The 21,350-nt window shown below is 36.4% G+C and overlaps 2 protein-coding genes across 7 annotated transcripts in view; one reads left to right on the top strand and one right to left on the bottom strand.

Annotated features, from left to right (window-relative positions):
• CRIM1 (cysteine rich transmembrane BMP regulator 1) overlaps positions 1 to 13,980 on the top strand; it is a 250,286-nt gene extending 236,306 nt beyond the window's left edge. For all 5 annotated transcript variants that reach the window (XM_072634147.1, XM_072634148.1, XM_072634151.1 and 2 more), the window contains 3 exons: positions 2,363 to 2,485; positions 8,790 to 8,977; positions 11,251 to 13,980. In XM_072634147.1, the coding sequence (XP_072490248.1) occupies positions 2,363 to 2,485; positions 8,790 to 8,977; positions 11,251 to 11,427 (488 nt within the window). In that variant the 3' untranslated portion in view covers positions 11,428 to 13,980. The remainder of the gene's footprint in view (positions 1 to 2,362; positions 2,486 to 8,789; positions 8,978 to 11,250) is intronic.
• A 1,211-nt stretch (positions 13,981 to 15,191) lies between these two features.
• Positions 15,192 to 21,350, bottom strand: part of FEZ2 (fasciculation and elongation protein zeta 2) — a 62,201-nt gene continuing 56,042 nt past the window's right edge. For both annotated transcript variants that reach the window (XM_072634153.1, XM_072634152.1), the window contains 2 exons: positions 18,550 to 18,615; positions 15,192 to 16,093 (listed from right to left, as the gene is read on the bottom strand). In XM_072634153.1, coding sequence (XP_072490254.1) covers positions 16,077 to 16,093; positions 18,550 to 18,615 — 83 coding nt within the window. In that variant the 3' untranslated portion in view covers positions 15,192 to 16,076. The remainder of the gene's footprint in view (positions 16,094 to 18,549; positions 18,616 to 21,350) is intronic.

A 21,350-nucleotide genomic window follows, 5' to 3' on the forward strand; every position in this document is an offset into this window, starting at 1 on the left:
TGAGTAAAATTCACCCCTTTTCCCCATACACAAATAGCTAAAATGTTTGTTTTCATCCTTCTGAATTTTTCTGCCTCTTTGGATGATCCTATCACTGCTCATAATAATTTCCCCTAATTCTCATGAAGGGACTAGTTAGATCAAGCAGTCATTTTTGATGGTGTCAAATATTCTTTCCTTTTCTAACTATTAAACTCTGAAATTACATCAATGCACTTTAATTTTTTTTTAGAATGTGCTCTAGCTAACGTGCCTTACAACTGCTGAGCATGTCATGTTTTAGACTTTGGAACAGTATGTAGTTTTTGACTATGCATAGAAAATTTGGGCTCGGGTAAGAAGAGAATCTTCAATGTTCTATATTATCCAGAGCATAATATTAATTTTGGAAAATTGTATTAATCTGACCTAGAAATAGATACCTGTAAGTAAGATCCTTTCAATCAGTCAAGCAATCAGCATTTATCGAGTGCCTGCTATGTGCCTGGCCCTGTTAACTCTGGCAATACAGATAAAGAAATGAAAAGCAGTTGAAGGGGGAAGATCAGAAAAGAACTCATCCTTCTTGGTAATAGCGTCGGCATCCTTTTGGTTATGGAGTTTGAGTGAATTTAACTGCTTTAGTATAAATGAGTGCAGGAACTAGACTTTCTGTCTGAAGAAAAAAGGAAAGGAATTTGTTTTTAAGGGGGAAAAGTAAAGGTGGTTTACAAATGAATTTAGCTGCTTTTAGTGGAAAAGGTCCTAAGTGCAGTCTACTTGAGGTGATAAACTGGTGAGAACATTGAAGACATCATTCACCACATATACTCTTTCTTTATTATTCATACAAGAGAGAAGGTCACCTTTATCCTAGAGAAATTCCTCTAATTTTTAAAAATTTTTATGAAACAAGTTGCCATGCCAGTATTTTACACACTTGATGGATGACCATGAGAGGCAGTATGGTGTAATGGGAAGGAAGACTTGAAATCAGAGGACCTGTGGCTCTGCCACTTTCTCCTGGTATAACCTCAGCTGAAACATTTAACCTCCCTAGTCCTTAGTTCTTTCATTTATGAAATAAGAGATTGCAGTAGATGATCTCAGTTCCTTCCAGCTCTAAATCTATGATCATCTGGTTATCAGTCTTTTATTATAAATATAAGGGCAGTTAGGTGGTGTAGTGAATAAAGAGCCAAGCCTGGAGTGAGAAAGACTCATCTTCCTGAATCCAAATCTGGCCTCAGACACTTCCTAGCTATGTGACCCTGGACAAGCCACTTAACCCTGCTTGCCTCAGTTTGCTCATCTGTAAAATGAGCTGGAAAAATCAATGGCAAAAAATACCCCAAATGGGGTCATGAGGAGGTGGACACAACTGAAAATCATAAATATATCCTCCTAAAAGTAGGCCTTCTTAACCTGGTCTCTATGAACATTTAAAAATAAATTTTGATAACTATATTTCAACATAATCTATTTCCTTTGTAACCCTATGTATTTTATCTTGTACATTTAAAAACATCTTAAGTTGTCCACAGACTTTACCAAGTCACTGAAGGGGTCCATCACACACACACACACACACACACACACACACACACACACACACACACACACACACAGTTAAGGACCTCCCTCCTAGAGTCTCTTTTATTGGTACCCATGAAAAATTCTCAGTATTTTAGGTGAAACTCAGGCGATTCAGGTCCAAAAACATCTAGCATTTGGGACAAATAATATTATTCTTCTAAATTTGCAAAGCTTGTTGGTCAAAGTGCCAAGATAATCTCATCGTTAGGGTATATAAATACAATTTACTGATGATTTTAACTGAAAAGAATAATAAGCCATATAAATAAATAAGCTACTATTTAACTGTACATTGGGGGTATCACATCAGATCTCCATTTCACTCCATTTCAGGGCAAGAGTGTAAGGGGGGTGCAGAGTGGGGAGGAATTAAGAGAAGGGTAAACAAATAGAGAATATAGAGGGAGATCATTGTCATTAAAATCCTATTTTTTTCTTACTTTAATTGGATTCAACATAGCAAGAATGCCCAAACTACAATATGAGTTTATAGTAAGTGATACAAAATAAATGTTTATGTTTCAAACTACTGTACTTTCAGTTTCCTAATTAGAGGTGAAAAGTGAGCATGAGAATGAAGGAACTCACACCTTATTTTATGAGCTTTGGCTCTTGGGCTACCAAGCTATGTCTTTAACTACTCAAGAAAACCAAAGAACTAGAACTCTACTTAGTATGCCAGGAAAGAAATAGTGAGTGAATGAAATGCCCAAGTTGGTTTGAAAATAAAGAAAATTATCATATTCTTACTCTTGTCATCTCTTATGAAATGTATCCCGTTTTTTAGAGATGTATGTCCCCGAGCCAACCAATATTCCCATTGAGAAGACAAATCACCGTGGAGAGATTGAATTGGAGGTACCAGTATGGCCTACCCCTAGTGAAAATGACATCATCCACCTCCCCAGAGGTAAGTTGTAGGGTACGCTGGAATCAATGGGATAATAGAGTCACATGCTTGTCCAGCTGTTCAGATTCTCACTGTGGGCCTTTTAGAACTAGTAATGCAGGGTCTGGACGAGCTCTTGACAGCCTTTAGAAAGTATCTCATGCTTTCTGCCACCATTGTTATTGCCCCTAATTTTGGTATTGAAAAAAATAATATAGTATTGCCTTTAAAAAATCCTTACAGGCAAACTTTTAAATGGACTCCCCTAATAATTACAAGCAATTTTCACATCCTAGACATACCTTCTGAAATTTGTTAGTTACTACATGGTAAAAAAAAAAAAACAAAACAAAAACCTGAAATTAACTGTCTTTTCTACTTCACAAGAAATAAAAGTTCATGGTCTTACAAAGAAGTGTAAGAGCTGACATATTTCTGCATCAGAAAGTTCATGGTGAAGTAAAATGCTGGACTTAAGTCGGGAAGTTCTAGGTTCAAATTCTGCCCCAGACATTTAACAGCTGTGTCACTCCAACCCTCTGTTTCCTGATCTGCAAAATGAGAGGTTCGGACTCGATGGTCTCTTCTAGCTCAAATCTATGGTCCGATGACATTAAATATTCGATAGGTGTTTGTTTTTTGTTTTGGGGTTGGGTTTTTTTTTGGTCATTTTAAAAGCAAATTGCAGATATGTTATAAAATATTTGATTCACTAAGTCTGTGAAATTTCTTTATAGTATTTAAGTATGCTATCTTCTACCATTTTATTATATACAGATTTTATGTCTCACATAGCTGAATTTTCTAACAGTTGGACTTTTTTCTTTTTAGTAATGTTCAGACAAAGGCATAGTAAGATTAGTTTCTTTAAGGGTTTCAAAAGGTTTCTGACACTGAAAATGATTTAAGAAGTTACTAAAATATTAAATATAAGAGCAATTGAAAAAAGTTCAGTCATTAGTTGAAGAATATTTTTAAAAAGCAACAAGATACAAAAAGAATTTTAATTTTCTAGTTTATAGAATAATTTTTTTAAATTATTTTTTTGGATAGGCTCTAAGCAGCCTTTGTTACTAAGCCAAAGACTTCTTTTCCCAGTTTTCCTTTAGCATCCCTTGCTCACCATTGCCCTTTCATAGGAAATAAGAAAATTCATGGATCCTATTAAGGGCACAAGAGGGAACAATGTAATGGTAAGGGAATTTGAAGATCTTCCCTGCCCCCAATAGACCCACATGACCTGCTTTGAGCTTTTGCTCAGCCAACAGATTGAGTCACATGGAGCTGATGGTGGGAGGAGCCTGCTGAATGGGTGGAGCAGGAAGGGTACAGCAGGAAGAGAGAGTGAGATGGAGCAGAGAGGAGGCAGAGCACAGGAGCTAGCCTGAGTGAGAGAGAGAGTGATTTTTGCCTAAGGGAGCTTGTTTGTGGGGAGGCCTGAGGGAGAGAAGACTTGGGGATGGCCGTGCCCTCTGCACTGATAATGTCTATAGAATTCTTTGTTATTACGATGGATTTGGCTTTCTGGTATCTGAATAAATATTTTGGTTTCATCTTTAAGGAAGAGAGTTTATATTTTGCGAATTTACCCTGGAAGTGTGCATGCATATCCATAGCAGCTGTTGTGGGTATCACATTTGCATTACAAACACATGTAGTCTTCTTCTTTTGCCCTTCTCTTTTTCTCTTCTTCCAATTTGGGACTGAACATCAGATCCATGGGATGAACTAGAGAAACTAAGTTGAATTAGGAGAGACCAAAGTTACAGTCTTCCAAACCAGGCCTGATATCTTAAGTTGAGTTATGGCAATGGATCTGGGAATCTAACTCAAAAAGCAAAACAACTTAAACCAAAGGTTTTTCCAGAGTATTCTGATTGTTTTTGCTGTCCATTTCTTTGTTTATATTTCCATTGTGCTATTAAGGGATCAGCTAATGTTTCTTGTTCCAAGAACTTGAAAGTCAAAAAATGTTGTTATTTTTTTTAATTTTAAGTTATAATCAAGTTTTAATTATTCTCCCAGCTGTGGCTACCTAGTTAAAGGACCTGAGGCCTAATCCCAGTTATTCCACTTTCTGCCAGTGACCTTGCCCAATTCACTTTCCTTTTCTGGGCCCTAGTTTCCTCATTAATAAAAGAAGGACATTGGAGTAGTTAACCTCTGAAGTCTTTTCTAGTCTAAAGTTATGATCCTCACATCACAGATTAAGTATGTTTTTGTTTTCCTTGCCAAATTAGAACCATCATTTACCTGCCCAATGTTCTTTCCCAGCCTTGTTTTTTAATACTCCTTCCCTCTCAGAATTTATGATCCCACTCCAAGGGATTCACTTGATCCCTTAAATAGAAAACTAGACTTTAATCATGTTGATAGCATAATGTTTTCATAGTTGAGAACTAAAATGAGAGGTAAAACCCAGTTGTTGAAACTAATAACAATAGAGCCATCTATTGTTTTCCCTGGGTCATATATCAAAGACAACAGAGAACTTCTCAAAACTGGTAAAAACAGATGACTTGCTGACTTCTTAGGGTGATTCACTTGGGTATAATTCATACTGCCAAAAGAAATCTAAAAAGGATTGTAAAAGGTAATGAAATCTTGAGAAAGAAACTGAGATCATGGGGAGAATAGGTGGTATTGACATAATTTTTTACTTATTAAGAATAAGGGATGTGAAAGAGAAAAACTGACTTTGGTGGTGAGCACCTACTCAGAAAGGGAATGAAAATTCAAATTTCTGGACCACAGACTGAAATTGCAAGAAAGAATGTCAGACCTATTACAGAGGTTGGTAAGAATATATTTTGTCAGGTGTCTTGTAAATCTAATCAAATCAGGTTTAAATTAAAAAGGTTGGAGAGAAAACAACCTCTAATCTCAAGATTCAAGAAGCCACAATGCAGAAATAATTGCTACTGAGACATATTCCAGGAAATGAACTAGCAGTAAAAATCATAGTCTCAAATACAAAAAGTTTAGGCAATGAGCAAAATGAACTGAAGGCCCTAACCAAAAGAAGGCAAATTAGACCTCTTAGGTATCATTAAGGCCAGGTGAGGTGACATTCATGACTGAAATATGGGTCTGGGTGGGTATACTTTATTCAAAAGAAACAGGATAGCATTGTACATTTAGATAGCATTTTCATGTGAGTAAATCTAGAAACAAAAAGTGGGAAGAATTATGGAATGAATTGGGGGAGAAACAGAAGCAAGTTAGATCATCTGGACAGAATGAGTAGATAGATGAGGAGTTCCAGAAGTAGAGGTATAATATAGTATTGACTGACTTCTTGCTGTGCCTCACACATGATATGGCTATCCCCCATGCTTAGAAAACCCTTCCTCCTTATCTCCACCTCCTAGAGTCCTTGGATTCCTTTCAGTATTGAGATCAAGCACCACCTTCTACATAAACCTTCTTCTGGTCCCTGTCACTAGCATTCTTCCTCCCCAAATTGACCTTGTATTTATTAAACCAAAACATACATAGAATGTTAGATTCCTGAGAATTGACACACCATGATTTTTATCTTTGTAGCCATAATGCCTATCGCATAGGCTACCAAGCCCTTTTCAGGGCTGATTTCCACCTTTGGTGTCCACCTGTTCCACCTAAATCTTCACTTCTGGCTCCAAGAAGCTGTATCAAGCACAGCAGGCACACCCTGGCAAACCATTTCAGCAGATGGGCAAAACCAGGTTGATGGTAACTGTTGAGTCTCAAACCCATCAGTGAGTTAGAGGGGGGGTTCTACCCCAAGCATGTGAAGACTTCCCCTAGTGGAATGGGTAGATGAGAACAATTTGTTTCAACGGTCACGAAGGCAGCCTAAGTAGCCACTGTGGAGCGCTTGGAGCTTGGTTCAACATTGAAAACGCCAAAGTCATCCACTGCATCTTGAGCAGTCATCTTGATTCTGTCCTGCCACTGGACTGTGATGACTGGAGGAGAGAGTGAGGCCACTCATGCAACTCTACCTCACTTAAATTCAATTTACATATGAATCAAAAAACAAAAGAAATCAAGGTCTTATCACATGCTTAATGAATGCTTCTTGATTGATGGTGAAGGGGAACTTCAGTTATCTAAACACCTGCTAAGCCTCTCAAGGGGATGCCAATAACACCCTGTCTTAACTTCATCCTTCAAAAATGGAGTGAATTCCATTCTGGATCTGTTTCTGACCAAAAGAAAAAAAGTGATTAGTGGGCTAAAAATGAGGTGAATATTGCAGAAAAATGACCACTTCCTCTTAGAGTTTGTAATATAACCAGGAAAGCTGGTCATAGGACATGGATTTTGGAACCTCAAATGTCAAAAGATCCAGAGGAAGGATAAATAGTATCCCATGGACTAAAATTCTATATATAAAGCCTTTACCAAGAAAGGATGGAAACACGAAAGAATGAAATTCTGAAGGTACAAGAGAAAATAGTGGGAAAGTTGTCTAAAGAGATTGATGTGCACACAAACCAGTCAATAACCAACTTAGTTATTTTTAAATGATTTGTACAGAAAATATAAGTAGGAGCTGATAATAGGAGGGATATAAACAGCGGCATGATCCTGTAAGAACAGCGTCAGGACAGTCAAAATTCAGGATGAGCCAAGACCCTGGTAAAGAAAGTCAAAGGAAACGAAAAGTGTTTTGGTTTTATTAAACTATTTTGGGGGAAAGAGAAGGATTAAAGAAGGGATAGGACCTCTGCAGGGGGTGGATAAAATTATGAGAACATGACCAGTGGAGGGAAAACAAAGTTGCTCAACTCTTTCTTATGATTGTGCTTTCTCTTCCAAGGAAACTGTCTTTTGGCCTGGAGAGCACAGAACAAAAATATGCAATAGGGAGTTGATACTCGAGTAAGAAAATAGTGCAAGAATACTTATTTGACTTTGATAGATGGCCCAGATGAACTAAATCCTCAGAACCTGAAAGAATTGACAGATGTGATTGTGAACCACTGTCAGTGACATATAAAAAGATCATGGGGAACAGGAGAGATAGAAGTTTAAGAAGAAAATAAAATGTCCTGATTTCCAAAAAAGGGAAGGGAACATGGTCTACATACTATAGGCCCAGTGAGCTTGATTTCAGTTTCTCAAAACATTCTGTACTGCAAGATGAAAGAAAGAAGTGGTTAATGAACAACTAGGAAAAGAGGTGATTACAAAAAGCCAGATTGGCCTCATCAAGATCATATTGTGACAAAGTAATTTTATTTCCTTTTTTGACAGGTTTATTAGAATAGAAAGGGGGAATGCTGCAAAAACAGTTTACCTAGATTTCAGCAAAGTATTTCATGCTTTTCTTGCAGAAAAGATGGAGAGATATGGGCTAGGAAATAGTGCAAGGGGATATGGAAGTTGTTACTTAATCATACTATAATGGATCTGTGCGAATCGGAAAGGAGGCCATAAAGGATTTGGGTTCAACCTTTTGCTTTTTGACATTTTCATTTGTCTTCAATAAAGGCACAATAAAGGCAGAAGCCCTCTGAAATCTGCAGGTAAAGCTAGGATGAAGAGATAACAGTGGATGACACTGTGAGGATCTGAAAAGATCTTGACAAAATTAAGATTAAATTAAAAGTAATAATAGTCTTAGATTTCAGTTCAAGAAAAATAATTCACAACACTGGGGGAAGTATCGTTATATAGTCATTTATCTGAAAAAAATCTGGGATTTTACGGCTCTGTTAGTTTAATGAATCAAGTGACATGGCAACCAAAAAAACCTTGGGCTACATTTAAAAAGGAATAGTTTTCAGGAATAAGGAGATGAGAAGCCTACTATAAGATCTGCCTATCAGAATACATCTGAAATATTGTGTTCAGTTCTGGGCACCAGACTTCAGAAAAGACATTGATAACTAGAGAGGCTCTGAGTCTGTGCCAATCAGTTGAAGAAATTGAGGATGTTTAGCCTGAAGAATAGTCTTGGAAGGTGTGTGATAGCTGAATCCAGGTACCTAAAAGGCTCTTGTATGTAAGAGCCTTACATATGTATGTTTTGTCCTGACGCTAGAGGGCATAGGTAAAAGGAGTGAGCAGTAATGGGTAGGGTAGGAGTTTCAAAGAAGCCAATTTAGTCTTTATGTCAGGAAAAACTTCAAAATAGCTGAACAGTAGTGGAATGGGTCCTTTTAGAAGACTTCAGATATGCTTTCATAGATGATTTGGACTGAATGATTGCTTCTTTTTAATATTTAAATCATTATTCCATGAGAGTTGTCTATAATGTAAGTTGGATAGCTCTCCAAAACTGGTTTGGGATTTAGTAATAAGTACTTATGTTTTATTGTTTTATTTTTTCCAGACATGGGTCACCTGCAGGTGGAATACAGAGATGGTAATGGGCCACATCTAAGTGAAGATACTTCTCTTGCATCTTTTGCCTGGGTTGCAGGAATAATGGGAGTCCTGGGTCTTATAGTAGTATTCCTGTTTTTAAATCAGAAGAAACAGTGGATACCAATGCTCTGTTGGTATCGAACACCTACTAAGGTAGCGTATTGAAATTGTTTTGTGAAACTAGGAAAGCATCTAAACTTTGTACTTGAGAATTATGTAGTGGAACTCAGGTTTTATGCTTCATAATTTCCAATGATTATCAGGCTATAAGTATCAAATAAATAGCTGTTAATTTCCTGCTTCTAGTTCCATGTTACTGATGAAAATATCCCCATCCTCCACTAGTTTAATGAGCCCTGACATTTGAAACATCCATTCTCTTCAGTTTACCTTGAGGTTTTCAAAGAACCAGTTGAACATAGTCTTATTCATAACTGACATAGAGCATAACTGTTATGGAAAACTAAATGTAATTTGATTATCCTGGGTGGGGTATTTAGGGTTATCAAGTAAGAAAGAGAATTGCCAGAATAGAGGAGGGGAAAGTATAGAAGATGGCAGAGGAAAAAATGTGATGGTCAAAAAGAGAAAAAGACAAGGAAAAATGAATAACATCAATTTACAAAGAGCCTGACATAAGTAATCTGATTTGAGCCTCACAGGGGTGCTGTGAAATAGGCAGTACAAATAGTACTTTACACTTTACAAATGAGGAAACAGACTCAGAGGAGCAGAGTGTCTTACCAAAGTCTTATAGTTAGTCAATGACACAGGTAGGCCTGAAACACCAACTCTTTGACTCAAAGTCCAATGCTTTCCTCATATTGGCTTTTAAAATAGTGGGAAAAGAATTTGGAGTAGGAAAAAGAACAAAAATCATCAAAATGAAGGTTGAATCTAAATCTGTCAATATCGATAGCACAGACATTATTAAACTCATCAGCCTTCAAAAACATGTTCGGATTATATCTGCTAGGGGCAGGAAAGTTGCCTCTGTCACTAAGTAAGATGTTCTAAATAGAAGGATTCTAGGTAGCTAGAATGGCTAAAAACATCTACTCCAACTTGCCATCCAAAGCAAGGATAGCTTCCACATCAGCCCAGTCCTAGGGATAAAATTACTACCAAGCAAGACAGTCCATACTCTCAAACAGCTTAAATTCTAATAGGGGAATACAGCACATAAAGAGGTGCTGGGAATCACATGAGAAGTACATATGTATGATGGCATGAGTTAATTTGCATTAGTTAAATTAGGAGGATTTGACAATAATTAGACAAATGGCATTTCTTTTCTTTGTCATGAACGGGGCAGTTGGCACCAGTATTCAGGAAGTAAAGTCCTGGATCTGGGCAAGATAAGGTCAAAGCCCACAAATCAGAGATAGTTCTGAGAGTAGACTCTGGGTTTCTACTGGGTAGAAGTGGGGATGAGGGAGGCAACACTGTCTGGACCCAGGCCCGAAAAGCCACCTAATCCAACCCAATACCTATATCAGCAAGGATTTTAATACCTTATGAAGCAATTTGTTCCATTGTTAGATGGCCACAGTTATTAGAAAGGACTTCCTTATTTTCACACACTAGTCCCAAAGAGGAGGCAAGGATGACACTTAAGTTGCAAGCCTGGGTGTCTGGGAAGATGGATGGTAGTGCCCTCAAGAGTAATAGGGAAGCTAAGAAGAGGAGGAAGATTTTAGGGGGAGTGATAATGACTTCAGTTTTGGACATGCTGAGTTGAAGAAGTCTATAGAATATCCAGTTCAAGATGTACAACATGCACTTGGAGATATGAGTCTGGAGTTGCAGCAGAGGTTAGGGTGGGATAAACAGATTTCAGAATCATGATTATAGAGATGAAGAATCCTTTGGAACTGATGAGATCATCAAGTGAAATAGTACAGAGGAAGAAGAGAAGAGGGCCTAGAACAGACCCCTGAGGGACACCTAGAGTTAGCAGGCATGACCTGGATGAATCCAACAAAAGAAACTGAGGAGCAGTGAGATAGGTAGGAAGAGAAAGAGAAAAGAGCAGTGTTGTGAAAACCTAGAAAGAAAAGTATCAAGGAGAAAAGAGTCATTGACAGTGTCCAAGGAAGATGAGGATTGAGAAAAGACCATTAGATCTGGTGATTAAGAGATTGTTAGTAACTTTGGGTAGAACTAAATACCTCAGATTCCTTCACCACTCCTTTATGTGACATGTTGTCCAAATCTCTACCATCCTAGGCTTCTTCCACTGAACATGCTTTGATTTGCCCTTAAAATGTGACACCACCAGGAACACAATACTGTATAATCTCACCCTTTTGGCTGTTGCAAAGTACTGTTATATCACTTTATTTGGAGACTGACCTTCATTTTGTGAATTGTAGACTGGCCAGGGGGTTAACTAATTCCACTCTTGTTTTTCTTTCTCTATTTAGCCTTCTTCCCTAAACAATCAGCTGGTTTATGTGGACTGCAAGAAAGGAACCATGGTTCAGGTGGATAGTTCTCAGAGAATGCTAAGAATTGCTGACCCAGATGCAAGATTTAGTGGCTTCTACAGCATGCAAAAACAGAACAACCTTCAGGCAGATAATTTCTATCAGACAGTGTGAAGAACTACACCCTTGGTGAGGTTAAAAAAAAAAAGACAGAAAAAGACTAAATCTGCTATAACTTAGAATTTGTGCACTTGCTTAGTGGGTTGTATTGGATTTGTGACTTCATGTACAGCTCTAAGACCTTCCCGGGATGGGCTTTGTCTACAGCGAGGTGCCAGAACAAGCATTCCCACTTTTCCTCACGATAACTGACCAAGTGTTTTCTTAGAACCAAAGTTTTCAAAAGTTGCTAAGATATATTTGCTTGTAATATAGCTGTAGAAATACTGGGGGAGGGGGGGGTGGGAGCATTCAGTTGGGGAAGTGGGTGGGAGGGCTGTGTTGGGAAGACAGATTGGTCAGCTTGGCTTGGGGAGAAACCCGGTAAAAATAAAACCAGTCAAAAGCCGAGCATCGGGAGGACTTTATTTTTCTCATTGTTCTTAAAGCTGCATTGGTTGCAACAAAGCCTAGCCTAAGTGAAAGACAAGAGAAAGGTCTCACGACTCAGCTGCTGTAACCACCTCAGAACGACAAGAGCCTTTAACAGCCATCCCGGGTGTCCTCTAGCCACAGGTTCTTCTGGAGTGAGAATGTGCAGTAGCAGGCAGTGAGGAAGCCAGGGCGAGGGGTTAGCAAGATCTCTGGGATGCGGGTGATTAAGGACGTGTACAGTTATTCCTTGTGCTGCTTTTATCGTCTTATTCCAAGCCAATCAGCCAATTACTGGCAGAGTTAGCAAATGAATGAGACTGAAGTCATTTCTTGATACGAGCACTGGAGCTTTTCTTATGACAGTCTGGAAGGAAGGAAAGGGCAAAGAACGCCGGGCATTTCCAGGGGCTTGTCCATTTGTTTGTCGTTGCTTTGTTCTGTTCTGTTGTGTTGGTTGTTCATAGTTTCAAAGTATAAAAAAAAGGTTAGTTTTTGTTGAAGCTCTAGCTTAAAAGGAAACAGGTTGTTTTGTGTTGGTTTTTGTTTTTTTTGTTGTTTTTTTTTTTTAAGGAAAAAAAGACTGTTTTAGGATTTTTCCTTATTATTTACTGGTTCTACAAGATAGAAACTACTTCCATGCTAGGAAGCAGCTTAATTTTAATTGTATATTATTCAAGCACCTTTGTTGAAGCTCAGAAAAAAAATTATGCCTCTTTAAACTTTAGCAATTATAGGAATATTTATGTAAATATCTTAAGCTTCAAAAAAAAACAAGAGTATTTGTGTGCATGTGTATATTTATATATATACATATATATTTATACACATACAATTTATGTTTTCCTGTTGAATGTATTTTTATGAGATTTTAACCAGAGCAAAGATAGATTAAATAGGCATTCCATACCAATGCTTTTAATCACTTATGAACTTTTAAAAAACAAAGAAAAGATCTCACTTTAACTACAGTTTAATTTGAAAGTGAGGAGAATGTGTGCTTGTGTGTAAATATATATAATACGCATATATATGTATACATTCACACATGTCAGTGTGTGTTTGTGCACACAAGAAGGTATGCATGTGCACACATTTTTAGCAGTCAGTCATCAATGCTCTTGCTATGGAGAAGGGTGTTCTTTCACTTTTTTTCCTCCTTTGGTATTGGTTTTCAATGTACTCATTGGCTAGAGACACTGATGGCAATTTACATGCAGCACTAATCAGCTCCTGGATTTTTTTTCTTCAAACAATTGTTTGAAACAACTACTGGAATATTGTCCACAGTAAGCTGGAAGTTTGTTGTAGTTTGCCTCAATTATAACTCTGACTGTATACTATAGTGTTAATTTTTCAAACAGCTCTTAGCACTTTTATATTAATTACCCATTTGTGCATTGACTTTTCTTTTACAAATGCTTGTTGTGAAAGACACAGATACCCAGTATGCTTAATGTGAAAAGAAAATGTGTTCTGTTTTGTAAAGGAACTTTCAAGTATTGTTGTAAATACTTGAACAGAGGTTGCTGAACTTTAAAACAAATAATTAATTTATTATTATAATGACCTAATTTATTAATCTGAAGAGTAACCATTTTTGTTTTAGAATATCAAAAAGGTGTTCTAGCTGTTTGCATCAAAGAAAAAGAAGATTTATTATCAAGGGGCAATATTTTTTCTGTTTCCAAATCAAAATTTGTTAGAAATCTGGTATTACAGAAACAGATTTACATCTGCCTAATTACTACAAATTTTGTTGACAATTAATCCATTCCTGGCATTTAAAAAAAGTCTTTATCCAAAAATTTGTAAATGCTTGCTTTTGTTTTACAATCACGGCCATATTCTGAAAATACTAACAGGATATAGGACATGGTGTAAATTTTGTTATTATTATTTTTAAAGATATGATTTATCCTGAGTGCTGTATCATTACTCTTTTACTTTTTGGTTCCTGTTGTGCTCTTGTAAAAAAGAAATACAAATAAGATTTCCTGAAAAATAAAATAAATATGTGGCACTTGGAGTGCACTGCAGTTCTACAGTTTGTTTCCTTTTCTTCAAAAAGCAAAACTGTAAGGTGGTTCTTTGTGATTTGGTTCCTAACAGCAAATAAACATTTTGAATCTAAAAGATGCACTGTGGTTTTTCAATATAATACACTACCTATCTGGTCAGGAGAGAATTATTTCCCATTCTATTTAAATGAAATCAATGCTGTGAAATTATTGGCATAAAAAACATGCTCCCCAACTCTCCTTCCACATCCCCCCCACAAAAAAAAAACCCTTTTCTCTCAGAACATAGGCTTTTCCCAAATGAATTCTGTAACTAGGTCCCCCTACAATCCTTTATAGTCAGGAAACTGGGCTAAAAATACCACCCTTGAGGTACTTGTTTCTACAAAAAGATACTGCCTGCATGGGGCACTAGAATCACCTGACTGAGAACTTACTCAGTAAGTAGGACACATCCAGCATCTAATCCAAATGTCTTAATAATCACAAACTCAGATACTACAGGCTCATGACAGTGAACAAGTAAGTGGACTTGAAGTTTTGTGCTGAGAATACTTCACCTTCACCTACAGTATCCATGAAGTCCCTTTTAAAACTAATTCATAATGACAACATGTGAACCATGCCATAGGAAAGCAGGAAACACTTCCTTACTGCCCCTAACAGAGTTCCTACTTTTCTTTAAATTTCAGCTCAAGTGCTATTTCCTATGAGAAGTCGTTAATGCATCCCCTCCAAGCAAAATTACTTTGTATCTACTCTACACATATTCTTAATTTACTTTCTTGTGTTCATGCTCCCAACAGAATTAAAATTTCCTAAGAGCATGGGCTGTTTTGTCTGTTTTTAAATCCCCAGCCCCTAACATAGTGCCTGACACATACTCAGCACTTTAATACATGCTTGTTAAATGAATGAAATTCAACAATAAAGTGACTGATATCCAGTCCACTAAAACGGGATGAGGTACACAAAATCATCTCCATTGGGAAAAGCTATGTGCTGTAAGAAACATCAACATGGAATGCCCACACCTACAACATGGTATCTTACATACATAAAAAGTTATTACAGTTTAAAAATATTATAGTATCTGTTCCACTTTTTAAGTATTCCAGGCAGTCCTAAGAAATGAGCAAGACTTCTATTATGGCAGCTCTCTGGAAGGAGCTATGGTCTTTTTAACCGTCCTTTGCTGTATGGGATTCTTCCAACTGAAGATCTAAATTCTACAGGGATTAGTACAAGCTACTGAGACATCAAAGGAATCAACAGGAAGTGAGTTTGAATTTTTAGGAAAAGACATTTGAAAATATTTTATGATAGTTGATTTTTTAAACATTTATTACATGACATTGGCTTGATGAGATTGGCAAACATGTTTTCTGAATTAGTGATAAATCCATGAGTAGAATTAATGCTTTAAGAAAATATGACTATACGTACCATCATACCACATTGGAAGAGACAAGAACAATACTGTAGTATATCATTTCTCCAGCACCACAAAGGATGAAAACTCCTCTTAAAGTGCATTTCCAGACAATTCAAATAGAAATACATGGAACAAAATACTTAAAAGTAATTAAGCGATATTGGAAGTGAATGGCTATTAAATATTAAAAATAAACCACTAGTTAAAAACAAGTAGCAAACTATACAGTTATCTCCAATAGCATGAAGATTGTTCGCATTTACCAAGTAGTAATTAAAAGGAAAGCCTAGCCTGCTTTTAGTTCCTTAAAAGCACTGCAAGCTCTGTAAGATTCAATCTCTATACAATACTGGTAGATAATATTCTAATTTTCTTATTTAAAAAATCAGCGTTCCTACTATCACTGGAGAACACAGATAATATTTCTCAACACTTGAGGCTTGATTTTTCAGTGCAGGAGATCCACCAACCAATAAAAACTCAGTCGTAATGTAAGTCAATTAGAAGGGAATTAAAGTTATTCTGCCTTCCTCAAGGCAAGGGGATAGTTTATAATTGTTAATAGATTAGCAAAAAAAAATAATAATGCTCATGATTCAAAATTTCTTGATTCAAAATAAGGTATGAGTGGAGCCACTGCCTATTAATACTGAAGCTTATCATCATATGCTCAAGTGCTGCAGTTTCCATCGCTGGGAGGTAAATACAGACAAGCTTTCGGGATAATGCTAACAGTGATTTAGCTTGTTGTCCAAGGAAGGTGAACTGCTGCTCCTCTATGTAGGGCACAGAACTGAAAAATAAAAATTAAAAAATGTAAATAGGTAGACATAAGACTATAAAAGCACTGAATTCTACTCTTACTACAACTAAAATATCCTATACTGTGATCTACAGAGCAGAGTGAAACATGTCACAGGGCTATATCCCACAATGAAAAGTTAAATCAAAACACATTAACTAGGTTTTTCCAGAAATGAGTAACCTAAAGGCCATGTCTCATTGATCACTATTAAAAGGAAGGAACTATAATTTCAACCATATACTGCAAGGCATTTTAAAAAAGCAAAGGAATATCCCTTTCATAGTAAAACAAGGGTGCAAAATTTCTGCCAGCATTTGTATTCCCATATAGGAACAATACGGCAGCAGTCATCCCTCCTAACCTTCCAGCCTTCAGCCCTCTTGGATGGCAGAGGTGGCAGTGGGAGCTGCTCAACTGGCCTATGCTTTTACTCCTCCATCCAGGTCACTAACTCAGGTGTTCTTTACGTCCTCATTGGAACCTTCTTTCACTTCTCGGCTTCGTTTTAAAGCTAAGTGAGTATTTAGCCACGCAAGCCACATCTATCAGTATCAGTTAAGAAGCCAACACTAAACCAATAAAGAAGAGGAGTTCCCCTGCTCCCTTACCCCCTCCCAGCTGGCAAAGTGCTCCCCAACTGGTCCCCACGGAGGCAAAAGGTAAAGCAGGGGTAAAGCTCCATAATGGATGGAAAAGTACCACTTAATCATCTCAAACCAACCCCCCACTTCTACTGTACAACTTTTACGATATTCTTTATTTCTCCTCTTTATTTATGCTTGACTACATAATTACTTGTAGCCAAGTAGCTTGTAGCTTCTTTTTCTACCCAGGCCTTACAGAGAGAACAAATACAAAACCAATATACATGCACAATCATCTTATCAAAGGCAGTTACAGTTATTAAGAGAATATGGGATAAGGGGTAGAAGCCAGCTGCTTGAGCAGGAAGGATGCAAAAAATAAGGGTGTGGTTTCACAGAATCATGCAGTATAGGTGAAATTTATAGTACTACATTTTCCTGATTTAGGAATTTTAGAAATTACTTCCCCTAAGACATTGTGCTGTCCTGATCATAAAACTCTTTCTTGTTAGTCAAATGTTAAATTTTAGAGAATGATTTAAAAGCTCATTCTACCATTATCCCTCATAGGAATATGGTACTACTTTAATTAGAAATTAAGACATGTTCTTTATACTCTTCTCATTCCTGTATCACATCAATAAGACACAAACCTCAGAATAATCCAGCTTTCATACCAATGCTAGCAGAATACAAAAGCAAACAAAGATGTCAGGTATAAAAAAAGTTCTGAATTTTAAAAAAATCTTTCATCAAAAAAATAGCATTATAGGACGAGCATGTTCAATCAGGAATTTTTTTCCCATTATGTTAATCGAATGATCAACCCATGAATTTAGAGGCACATAAATTTCTGGCTAGAAACATATACTTACTCATGTCAGATTTATCATCTGACTCATGTCATCACATTTCCCCTTTTTTTTACACAGGAAATATGGGACATGAGAGTTCCCCTTGAGATAGCTAATGACCAACAGAGAAGATCAATCTTTTAACCTTCTAGGAAGACATTTTATTGGTAAGGAATGGAGTTAAGAAGGAAGAAATAGTTACCACCCCAAGTGGAATGTTCCTACAGTACCATGGAAAAAATTTACACCATGAAGTTTACATACTTTGCAAATCTGTTGACTAAGTATTTCAATAACCAACAAAGGATCAAATTTAATTATAAAAGGAATTTTAGTTTTATGTAGTATTACATTAGTTCTCCAGTTGCCCCTTAAAATACAGCTTCTGATCTTTCAGCTACATTGAAAGTATTTTCATTAACTTCTCAAATGATCCTCCCTGACTTCTACTCTATTCTGAATCTAATGCCATGCTGCCAACATGATGCCTCAGTCCTGAGATTCTTCCATATCAGCTTGTTTCTGGATTTCTCCTAACCCCTTTCAATAATTACTCAAGTGCCTCCTTTTGGAATTCTCTTCTAACAAAAAGATGACTGCTATATTATGCTTTATTTTGTGTCTCCTTACAGGTATCCAGTTTCGATTCCTTTATGACACGATTACTCTCACCACCAACTGGCTGAAGCCTACTTCTTATACTAGTGATAGGGCCATCATCCCCTTTTTTCTACTCCCTCCCCTTCGCTTGCATTTCTGTTTAATATTCAACTATGAAAGTTATCATGGACTCCAGACCTATAAGAAAGTGAATAAAATTTGAAAATGTACCACAAAGTACTAGTATTATAAGCTATTAGTATATTACCATATAGTTCTAATAAGTTTAAGAAGAGCTGACAAATTTTCTAAATTAGTAGGTTTTTAAAAAAAATCTACCGGCAAGATAGTCCTATCTTACTTACCAGAAAAACTCAAGTGTGCACATGCTATTACACATACTCACCTTTCAGAATGTAGTCTGTTAACAAACTTGGAACTTTGTCACTGTCCTCCTTCATTGCATGAAGAACTACAATATGAACAAAAAAAAAAGGCACATATTTTTCAATTACACAAAAAAAATGAACAATCATAAATTTAATCATAAGTTTGTTTAGACAACAACCACATTCCATTTGAATTATGCAGGGGGGGGGGTGTGGGATGGGAAGGGAGGGGAAAGACATATTATGCAAGAGGGTTAGACAAGTCTTTGTTCAAACAAGAACCTTTTGCAGCCTAAGAGCTATTCCTCTAATTTCAAATTTTAAAGGTTTTATAAGGAAAATAGAGGCAGATGGGGTAGTGGAAATATGTTATTTGCACAGAGCCATAGATTTTCAATGGTGAATTTCTATAAATTTTCAGAGTATATGCTTTCCAAAGCATTCTGAAAGCTGGGAACTACACACTTTATTATTTTCTTAAAAGAAATTAGATCTCAGGTACCTAAATAACTAGACAAATGCTTAAAGAATAAATCAATCAATAAGCATTTTTTAGTTACTCCTATGTGTCCCATGCCATAATAAGCAATGAGGATTCAAAAATAGAAATGAAAAATCATCTGTGATCTAAGATCTTAAAGAACTCTCACCCTGCATTTAATGTAACCTCCATGAGGATAGAGACTACTTTTTATTTTGCTTATATATCTTGACTAGTACAGTATCTTACCCATAAGAGGTGTTTATTTACTAAAGGCTTGTTGGATTGGATTTTTTAGGAATTTTTATCAGAGACTAAGAAAATAAAGACTATACATTATCCTCACATTTTTCTATACAGTAATGGCAGCTCAGTGGCCTTTGCATAAGTATGGGCCCATCTAAGCTCATGATATCTAAGTATAACTCAAGAGCAGGAAGCAGCATTCATTGCTTTGGATAATCTATTATCTTCTAGATTAAACATAACAGAAACCAACACAAACTTTCAAACATACAAAGCTTTTTTCATTTGTTTCAAATAACTTTTCTTTTGTAAACATACACACACATAATGTAGATGTAAATATATTTATTTTTAGCATTCTTTTTTAAAATTTTGAGTTCCCAATTCTTTCCTTCCTTCTAGCCCCTCCTCTGCAAACTGAGAAAACAAGCAGTTATACATGTATCATACAATTATACACGTGAAATCATATAAAACCTATTTTTATGTTAGCCATGACACAAAAAGAGTAAGAAAAATAAAGTGAAAAAATTATACTTCAATTTGTATTGAGTTTGTCAGTTTTCTCTTTGGAGGTGGATAGAATTTTTTGTCATGAGTCTTTCAGAAATTGTACTAGATCATTGCATTTATCAGAGTAGCTTAGTTTTTCAAAGCTGATCATCATTACAACATTGCTATTACTGGATACAATGATCTACTTACTGGTTCTGCTCCTTTCACTCTGAATCAATTCATATAGGTCTTCCCAGGTTTTTTCTGAAACCATCCCCTTTCATCATTTCTTATGGAACAATAGTACTCTATCACAATCATATTCCACAGTTTGTTCAACCATTCCTCAATTGTTAGGCATTCTCTCAATTTCCAGTTCTTCCCCACCACAAAAAAGAGCTGCTATAAATATTTTTGTACAGTTGCTCCTTTTCCCTTTTTCTTCATCTCTTTGGGATACATATCTAGTAGTGGTGTTGCTGGGCCAAAGGGTATGCACAGTTTTATAGCCCTTTGGGCATGGTTCCAGATTGTTCTCCAGAACAGTCAGACCAGTTTATAATTCTACCAACAATTCATTAGCATTCACTTACTTTTCCACAACCTTCCATACAAAGCTTTTAAGAAGAAAAAAAATGCCAGTACTATCTAGATCAAGAATATACCTAAGAGAGCTACTCCTAATCATGATTGGCTTTCAACATATATGAGCCTAACTGACAAATGGGTATTTTACAGAGGATTTCCATTATCTTTCCTGACAGCAAGAAATTTGAAGCAGTAATAGCAAGATTCTATCTATAACAGCTTTGGAATATACACTCCAGATTTGAGATAGCTATGGTTATAAATGAATTCTCAAGAGAGAAAGAATACTTCTAAGAACTAGCCTTCAGGGTCGAGCCAAGATGGCAGAGTACAGTTAAGAACTCACCTGCACTCTCCCAAATTCCCCTCCAAACAACTTTAAAATAATGCCTCTGTGGAAAAGATTAGGTTCACTATACGCAGTAGTAAATGACCATAGTAATCCAGCATTTGGTTAAAGCAAAAATCTAAGCTTTTAGGGCAAGAATTTACTAGGTGACAAAAAATTCCAGTTTTGGAAAGCAGCTTGGCAAAAACCAGGTATAGACCAACATCTCATACCATATACCAAAATAAAGTCAAATTTATGATTTAAACATAAAGGCTGATATCATAAGCAAATTAGGGGAGCAAGGAAGATTTTACTTGTCAGATCTATAGATAAGGGAAGAATTTATGACCAAACAAGATATAGAGAGCATTACAGAATGTAATGACTTGATTACATTAAATTAAAAAGGTTCTACACAAATAAAATGTGTAGCCAAGGTTAGAAGGAAAGCAGGAAACTGGGGGGAAAGTTTTACAGCAAGTTTCTCTGATAAAGGTCTCATTATTCAAATATACAGACAACTGAGTCAAACTTATAAGAATATTAATCATCCCCCAATTGAGAAATGGTCAAAGGCTATGAACAGCCAGTTTTCAAAAGAAGAAATCAAAGCTATCTATAGTCATAGGAAAAAATACTCTAACTCACTACTGACTAAAGAAATCAAATTAAAACAA

Source organism: Notamacropus eugenii, chromosome 1, assembly GCF_028372415.1.
Source record: "Notamacropus eugenii isolate mMacEug1 chromosome 1, mMacEug1.pri_v2, whole genome shotgun sequence".
Lineage (NCBI taxonomy): Eukaryota > Metazoa > Chordata > Mammalia > Diprotodontia > Macropodidae > Notamacropus > Notamacropus eugenii.